The sequence below is a fragment of the Diorhabda carinulata genome, chromosome 6 (assembly GCF_026250575.1).
Source record: "Diorhabda carinulata isolate Delta chromosome 6, icDioCari1.1, whole genome shotgun sequence".
Lineage (NCBI taxonomy): Eukaryota > Metazoa > Arthropoda > Insecta > Coleoptera > Chrysomelidae > Diorhabda > Diorhabda carinulata.
In genome coordinates, this window is record NC_079465.1 from 551,833 (window position 1) to 561,110 (window position 9,278).

Here is a 9,278-nt window from a genome sequence, read left to right on the forward strand (position 1 = left end):
ATAACGTAGAACAAATAATGGTTAGTTTTTATTATAACAAATTGGCAGCCCTGTCAAAGTTTCCTATCGTGAAAAATTATTATATTTTTCCAAATAATAATAATTTTTTCCCACTTGATCAATTTCTTTTTACAAACCACTTAGCAATGAAACTTTTAATGTTCATTTATTTATTTAATACCATTGGAATGAATGACATCGTCCTGCAGTGCAAATTTTATACTTCAGGTCCATCTAGGAGCGACTAGACACACTTTGAAATAAAATGATCAACTAGATTTACCGGAAACTACTTAAAAATGTTTATACGACGTTATTAGAAAATTTATTTTTTCATTCAATTTTGACGTATCAACAACAAGTATCTATAGCCGCCATCGTTTGAATGTAGCACTTAAAATGTCTCATCAAGTTTATAAAAAGCATTTATACTTTTTAAAAATTTCAAAACTTTAAGCCAATTTGAACTGCTTTTAGAAATTAATACTAATAATTGTTAAAAAAATGAATAGTTTTTTTAATTGAGATAATAAAATATTTTACAAAGTATTAACCTTCTGAAAATTATACCAAAAAAAACTATCAAATTTGATCGGGTAAACTAGGGCATCATAAAATGTAATGTTTATGAAATTAATTATGAAAGTAACTATTCAAACTGTCTGTTCGATAGTAAAACTTGTAAATTGAATGCCTTATATATAGTACTGTATATTTTATTTTATAATTTCTGAATTCAGCAGCCAGAGACATCTAACGTAAAAATGAAACAACGCATATAGGTAGTAATAATCTTTAAGCTGCAATAATTTACTTATAGGTAGCGTTCGTAACTGCTGACGCTTACTAATTATAATTACAAAGCAATAATAAGCAAATATTTCTATTATATCTAATAAAACCAATTTTTTTAACAATTTAAAAATTCGTTATACTAACATTACATAAATATTTTGAAAATAGTTGATCGTGTCCATCTATTGACGAATAGCATTCAACAATTTTAGAAATCTATGAATCACCAATGGCATATAAAAAAATTTTTTTCAAAATCTATTTTAAACATAATTTATATGAAATTTTAGACATATTACATTCAAAATCATTCAAAGTCCACATTGTATCTGCTTTTATTTAAAGTTTATAACTCATTTATTGAATCTGACATAATTTAAAATATGGCGCGTAGAAATAGAAACGCCCTCGCAAGTTTTAAACTTAAAAATCTTGTAAAATACATTATATGTAAAGTACTTTATCGACTCAAAACAGTTCTAAACATTCTTAAAGATACGTATAATTTGTTTTAATATTCTAATCACATGTTTAATCATGAATTTTTCAAATATTATCTGTTAATTCATATTTCACTTGTCATAACCTGTAAACGAATTCTTTGTTGTGATTGGTCGATAATTCTCCCGCCACTGACATCCATAATGTTATTGTAGGTACCCCTCTAGCACAGAATTGATAAAACGCTTTGGTGGCTAATCGATGCTTACTGTCTTGGGTCTCTTCGCGGTTCTTACTCGAGTTTTGTAAAAGCTCAATTTTGTCAACGAGGTTACGTTTTAATAATTCTGGCTGATTTTCGGTGTATATTGTGTCATTTGTGTTGGAAATAAATATATTTTGGAATGGAGAAACGTATAGAATTAGAAAAACGGGGAAAAGATCCTGCGGAAGTAAGTATTTTAGATTTTTGTTGTTGTTGTGAACACTCTTGAGATGTCGTCATTTTTTTATACATCCAGTTAAAATGCTTTTAGATTATACCGGTATCGAATTTAACTAAACTGAAATTATAAAATTCATCTTAAGACATAGTTTCTTTAACTAAATTATATTTCGTATTGAAATTGATAAAAATAGAACCGGTTTATTGGAAAATTATGAAAATATTGTAGTGTTGCCACCATGTCGAAAATTCGTGTAAAAACGTTTTTTGGTCTTTTTTAAGTCATTATCGAACAATTTTACATTTAAATTACAGAATTTATGAAGTATCGTAGGTATTAATATAATTAGACGGAATAAAACGAAAAAAATGGAGGCTTAAATTAATAATATCCCACTTTTGTTTTCTTCTATTACAATTATATACTTTTATCGTGAAATTTGGTTATTTGTGAGAAATATGAGGTACAGTTATGATAGATTTATATATTTAGCAGATTTATTTTAAGAAAAAAAGGGACCATTGTCAGTTTAATTTAAAATACATGTGCATTCTCGTATTTCCTATGTACCATTTCTATTTGCCACTTTTTTCCATTGAATCTTGAAAAGTTTTACGATTTACTCAAAATTATTACTTTTGAAACAGTTACAAATTAAACCCATATACTTTTAGCAGTAATTATTAATTGATTCATTAATAATTCTACTAAACTGGCCAAGATGCTTGAGTATAGTAATCTTTACTTATTTGAATGAAATTTATAATAAATATTTGATTTTCAAACTTGATATATGGTACTAAAAGACCCGTTTCTCATTGAGTTTTGAGGGGGAAATTTCGTTTCATGTATTTTATTGTACTTTGAATAAAGTATTTCCCAAGATGTATTTTTTTTACCTACCTGTTGCAAATTCATGTATTGTAGAAGTAGATGACTCAATAAAAAGTGTAATTACCTTTTAGATCAAAGATCTTATCTTGGATAACTCAAGAAGTACTTCTATAATTGGTTTAACAGATGAATTTACCAATTTAGAAAGTTTATCACTTATCAATGTTGGTTTAACTTCCCTTAAAGGCTTCCCTAAACTTCCCAATCTGAAGAAACTTGAATTGAGCGATAATAGGTAAGATTTCTCAATAATCATTAACATAATAATATTAATGATATAAAATTTAGGATATCAAACGGGTTGAATCTATTAGAAACTAGCCCGAAATTGACAAATCTCAACCTCAGTGGCAACAAAATCAAAGATTTGGAAACATTGGAACCTTTAAAGAATCTAAAAAACCTCAGAAATTTGGATCTTTTTAATTGCGAAGCAACTACTGTAGAAAATTACAGGGAGAAGGTTTTCAAGATGATACCAAGTCTCAAATATTTGGATGGGTAAGTAGGCAGTTGGTATTATGGATCCAAATTTCAATTATATTGATATAAAATTGTTTTTACTTGAATTAACAGGAAAGTTAGTAACAGATGTCTTTTATAACTGTGTTTTTATTAAATTATATCATTTAAAAACTAATTGAAGTATTTAGATATCTTCATGTGATTTACAAAGAAATTGTAGTTGCAATGTTTACATCTTCATTTCTAGGACTATTTATGACTTTTCTAGCATTAGAATTTTATTTTCAGTCTCCTTTTATTATTTTTTTTCACATTTTCCAGTCCTGTGCTATTTGTTGTAGCCCAGTTTTCTTGCTTATTCCTTTTTTTTTTATATTATTTTTGCTTCTGTCACTTTTCTTATTGGGTTTTATGTTGTTTTTCTACCTAAACTTAAAGATCTTTTAACTATTTTGTTTCCTATTTTTTTTTGTTAGTTTCCATTCGTAAACTTCACTATTTTGTTATTATTTTTAAGATTTTCGTTGTATTTATGTTAAATTCTTGAAGGTTTGATGAGTTGGAAGGTGAAGCGGAAAGCGATTTGGATGAAGAAGTGAACGGTAATGAAGGTAACGAAAGCGCGAATGAAGAGGATAGTGAAGAAGAAGGTTCGTCGGAATTTGAAGAAGAAGGTTACGAAGGCGGTTTGCGAGCTATCTATTCGCAAAATTTAGATGATACATCGGATGAAGAAGATTACGAGGCGATCGAAGAAGAAGACGATGATGAATGTATCGAGGAAGAGGAAGTTGAAGAAGAAGAGGAGGTACCTCCGACAACCGATGGTGCGTATTTAAATATTTTTTTATCTTTTTCGTTTTTTATGTGTTTATTTATTTTAGTTTCGAGGGGAAAGAAGCGAAAACTCGAAGAAGGGGAAGGTGAAAACTAAACCCGTTATTCTGTGTGCATCATCAATATGTAGTGATATATTAAAACAAAAAAACTTTATTACCGACCAATAAAGTGTCTCCAACTTGGCGAGAAGAGACTTTTTCGTTAAAGTCGTAACCCCTGGCTGTGGTTTCATACTTTACGGGAAAAAATTTTAATTTTTGAATAAATACAATAAATTCTAAATTGAATTATTAACTCGGTAAGTTAATTAACCGAATATTAAACTGATCTTAATATGGGAAATTTTTACAAAGGTGTAAGTTGAATTATTCATTATAAATTTACACTTGTGATTGAGTAATAATTTAATTTTTCATATAGGAATCGATTAATTACTCCTAAAATTGTTTAAATCTCCAAGTTGACGCTTCTACTATGTAAGGAGTGTGCTAACAGCTAAGATGTGAATTTAATTTAATTTAGAGTGTTACTTATTTGATGTTATATCGTAAATAGATATATGAAACTTTTTTACACAAATTAAATTTACATCTTTCGAGTAAAAAAAAAATCGTGAAAGTGTAAGTTTGTAACGAAAACAAATTTCCATTTAAACTTGTATAAATATACTTTATTTTCAGCTTATACAAATTGACATTCCAAAAAAGCATTATTATCGAATTACATTGTTTAATTTAGTTTTTTATGAAATTTTAGTCGATTCAGAACTTTTTACAACCTACTAGACCCAATAATCAATATGGGTTGATTTAACTCCAACAATCTCAAGCCTCAGTGGAGATTTTTGCTTTTTTCAACTTTCTGTATCGTTGACCTCTTCTTGGCAATAGAAAAGAGATCTTCCGATGCATTTTAGTCTCTCCCATTTCCTTTTTGTTACATATTTTTGCTCTGTTTGTGATTTACCTCCAACAGTCTTTGTTCCTGGCAAGATATTTTCACTAGTTTGCCTTTCTGTACCAAAAAACTGAGATCTTCTAATATATTTACAACCTTCCTTGTTTTCGTAACAGATTTTGATTTTTCTTGACTTCCTCATTAATTTTTGTCCGGAAGTCTATATCTGCCAGAGAATCTTTGTTTTTCTTGGCTCCCTTTGTAATTCATCTTCAACAGTCTCTGTTCCCGGCAAGAGATTTTTGTTTTTCTCGCTTTCTTCTACAAGAGGGCTCAGATTTTTCAATATATTTAACACTCCTTTTGCTTTATTTTATTTCCTCCATGATTTATCTCAAATACTCTTTGTTCTTTGCTTTTCGTGACAGATTTCAGCTGTTCTTGGTTTCTTCAATGATTTTCCTCTCTAACTATGTATGATTAATCTGTTTCGTCCTTATAACTGATATTATTTCTTTGCTTCTTTTTTTTCATATTTTATCAAGAACTGCTGGCGGTTAAATAATTGAAAAGCATTCGGGGTGCTTCATAGGGTAGTTGTAGAATTTCTTTATTTTTTATTTTTTTAGATACATTCGGATAGTTTTGCGAGCATTATATTTACATTTTGTCTTGTCTTTATTTGAATAAAATAAATTTTAAAACAGAAAATTAACGCAAATAAAATATTTATATATAAATAAATGGTAGGGAATTTCACTTTACACACCTTTGTGAATATTTGAATAGGTAAAGTAGCAGCCAGATATTGTTAAACAAAATGTAAGAGTCAATGACGGTATAGTTCTATTTTGTACATCCATTATTACATAATAATGTCTAGTAGATTTAGGGTGTTGACAATGCATATGGATTAAGTTATTGTTTTTTTTATTGATCTTGTGTTATATCATCATTTTTTTCCTCCAAATAAAATTTCTTAACATTTATATTTTGATTTTTTTTAACCCTTTTAACAAAATACATCAGAATATCAATTATTGAAGAGATAACTAAGAATATAAGTTCCTCTTCGCGTTTTTAATAAACAAATATAACCCATCAAACCAAAATTATGTAAATATGTAGAAAAAGGCCAAATTTCAGAAAATAAAAGAAGAAAACATCAAGGTTGATAAAGCATAGGTTGCCCGATAACCTATCGTGACGTCAGTAAAACTAACTATATAAGGAAAGGCCAAATTTCAAATAAGAGAAGAAAACATATCAAGGTTAACAAAGGATAGGTTGCCTGACAACTTATCGTAACGTCATTTGTTTGCTCTTTTATTAGGAAAAAGCAAATTTTCAAATGAAATAATGAAAACATCAAGGCTGTTAATGAATAGGTTGCCCGATATGTCATCAAACTAATCATATAATGGAAATCTAAATTTTAAATAAGAAAACAAAACGAAAACATATCAAGATCGATAGAGTATAGGTTGTCCAATAACTTATCGTGACGTCATCAAAACTAACCATATAAGAAAAGGCCAAATTGCAAATTATAGAAGAAAACATATCAAGGTTGATAGGGGATAGGTATTTTGTCATATATTGAGATGGGTTTTATAAACTGCATTCGTTTGACAGAATTCGCGTAAAAAATAACGAGTAAAAAGTTAAAAATATATATTTATTCCAATTTCCATATAAAAGTATTTTATTTAAGTTTTTCCATTTCATTTTTCAATTGACTTAGTTTCGTTAGAGCCAAATCCCTCCAGTTTCTTCTCTCCTGTAAAACATTTTAATTAACTCAAATACAAATAATCAATATTATACCGGAAATAATGAAAACATAGAACTACACACAATCAAATGTCATTAATGTCAAATTATCCGCTCGAAATCAACAATAAAGTGCACTCGAGAATAGAACCAGTGAATTCTTACCTGTAATTTATCCAAAGGTACATCGACTTCCAACTGTTTGGCAATTTCTTTTACGTTAGGCCCTTCGAATTTGGGAATAGGTTTGAAATCTTTACTAACGTTGTAGATAGTTTCCCCGTATCTCTTACAATAATTTTCGAATCCGTGCTCGTTTAAGTGAGCCGTTTCGAGCATACCCATAAAAGCGTACCTCATACCCAAACCATGTGACATCACTTTATCTATATCTTTTACGTCGAGGATACCTTCGGATACCAAATTCCATGTTTCATTCAAAAGCGCATATCTAAATGTATAATATGAATAAATAAAAAGTTAGGTTAGTTTTGTTTGAAGTTAGGTTAAGTACTAACTGTAATCTATTGATGATAAATCCGGGTATTTCTCTTGATAAGGAAACTGGCATTTGGCCAACTTCCTCCCAAATAGCTCGAGTTTTTTTAGCAACTTCCGGATCAGTCCACGGAGCTGGTACTACCTCGATGACAGGTACGTAATAAGGAGGATTGACGGGATGTGACACAATTATATTTTTCCTATAAATCGACAAACGGTTTTGTTCAAATTCATTAATATCAAAATGAAATTTTTACTTATTTTTAAGTTGATCGCTGAAAAGTGATGGCATAAATGTCGAAGTCGAACTAGATAAAATAGTATTAGGAGATACTAAATCGTCGACTTGTTTCCATACTTTTCTTTTCAAGTCGAGTATTTCCGGTACACACTCTTGAACTATTACAGCATCTCGAACAGCTTCTTCTAAAGACGTTGTTCCTAGAGTTAAGTCATTATTATCAAAACGGCGATCAGAATACAGCTCTAAATGTAAAATTAATAATAATAATAATGTACATTTATGATTATCCCTGTTATATATTTAATCTCGATTCGTAACATTTTTAATAGCAACAAGCATAAAATATAAATGTGGCAACACAGCAATGCTATGTCAACTATGAAATTCAATATGGCGTTAGTTTGTAAACTGAAGATTTTTACTTGCCGCTAATAAGAGCAAATTGTTGTTTGGCGTTCAATTTTCCTCTAAGTAAATTTTCTTTTTCTAAAGTTTTGAGTTGTTGTTCTATGTCAATAAGTGCACTTTCAATTTGTTTCGATTCGATATCGTAAAGTGAAACGGTGTAGCCGGAAGCAGCGAATATCATGGCCCATGATCGTCCAATCAAACCACTGAAATTAAAAACAATATTTCTTGGTAAACTGAATCGTCTTTACAATAACTAGTTTTTACTATAATGGCCGATAAATATTGTTTTTATCCATTATTCATCGAAACATTTAATATATTTCAAATAAACCAACGAAAGAAATTGATTTACGTAATAGTTGTACAATTATAATATGAATCAAATAATTTGATATTGAATTTTTGCCACTAGATGGCGAAACTGTATGAATTGGATTCGTTTTTTGTATTGTTCTTATATCTATAATTTTTAATACAATGAAAGATTAAAAAAATATTTATCAGATTATATTAAAAATATTCATTCTATAGATATTTTAATGACATCAACGTTCAGTTTTACTATCAAACTAATTGTAATTTAAAGGCACGTCCTTGAATCATAGGCGTACACTTTCTATTAAAACTGCTTCGTAAAACTTCCAATATCACTGATATAAAACCTGTTTACAAATTTAATTTAATAAAAAAATCCATATACACCTCTACGATAGGTTATTATATTTTTAATTTTCATTTTATAGTAATACAAATTATAGTATATAGTCAACATGGTTGCCAGATGTTACAAGTAAGCTATCGATACGTAATGAAAAAAATTTTTTTTAAAGATTTATACTTTTAATAACAATCATACAGATTAAGTAATACTTTAAAAAAAATTATAATAAAATTATCTAATAATTCCTCTATTTTTCTTTAAATAAATATGTAATCTTCGTGTATAAAGTAAACAATGTTTTGATTATACTTTTGAGATAAACTTAGCGACCCTCTACATATTATCAGATAACATTATTATGTTTAAACAATAACGTTTCGTCCATTTTGAATGTTTCCATCACAAAATGGCAATTGGAAAATCGTATGAAACGAAATTTAAACAAGATGACTAACCATCTAGATATAGGAATTTATAAAATGACGAGAGTGCAATTTAATTGCAGAGTTACATTATAATTATACAAGGTGATTTCAAAATATATTTTAAGGTTAAGTCGAAGGTGAAATCTACCTTCGTTAAAGGCAGTTAAGGGCTAACAATATAAGCTGCTTAATAAAATATCTCTTAAAATTTGATAATAATGTCTTACCTTCCGACAATCCCAATTTTTTTCTGAGACATGTTTTTAGTTCAATAAGAGTATCTACACGCGACTGATTTCACCAACCTTGTAGTTTCAATTAAAATTAGAAATGTCGATCTTAGAATTTATAACAAAAACCTCGACTTAACTATAGCGTACCCTACCGTGAATTGATTGTTTCATAATTTTTCTCTCAATATAAATATTCTATTATGTTATCATTTGTTGATACGGTGAAAAGTAATCTAAATAATTAATTGATAA

The 9,278-nt window shown here is 28.6% G+C and overlaps 2 protein-coding genes across 3 annotated transcripts; one reads left to right on the forward strand and one right to left on the reverse strand.

Annotated features, from left to right (window-relative positions):
• Positions 1-1,438: 1,438 nt before the first annotated feature.
• Positions 1,439-5,767, forward strand: LOC130895851 (acidic leucine-rich nuclear phosphoprotein 32 family member A). Of its 2 annotated transcripts, XM_057803413.1 has the most exons (5): positions 1,439-1,688; positions 2,648-2,811; positions 2,865-3,077; positions 3,591-3,868; positions 3,926-5,767. In XM_057803413.1, the coding sequence occupies exons 1-5, from the start codon at positions 1,641-1,643 to the stop codon at positions 3,973-3,975; spliced, it is 753 nt and encodes a 250-aa protein (XP_057659396.1). In that variant the 5' UTR covers positions 1,439-1,640; the 3' UTR covers positions 3,976-5,767. The 2 variants fall into 2 exon arrangements, with proteins under 2 accessions (XP_057659396.1, XP_057659395.1); XM_057803412.1 differs by having other exon boundaries at positions 1,444-1,688; positions 3,591-5,767.
• Positions 5,768-6,437: 670 nt separating this feature from the next.
• Positions 6,438-9,267, reverse strand: LOC130896063 (lambda-crystallin). The gene is made up of 6 exons (XM_057803851.1): positions 9,021-9,267; positions 7,723-7,910; positions 7,310-7,493; positions 7,070-7,252; positions 6,717-7,002; positions 6,438-6,558 (listed from the first exon to the last, which is right to left on the reverse strand). The coding sequence occupies exons 1-6, from the start codon at positions 9,050-9,052 to the stop codon at positions 6,484-6,486; spliced, it is 948 nt and encodes a 315-aa protein (XP_057659834.1). The 5' UTR covers positions 9,053-9,267; the 3' UTR covers positions 6,438-6,483.
• Positions 9,268-9,278: the final 11 nt, after the last annotated feature.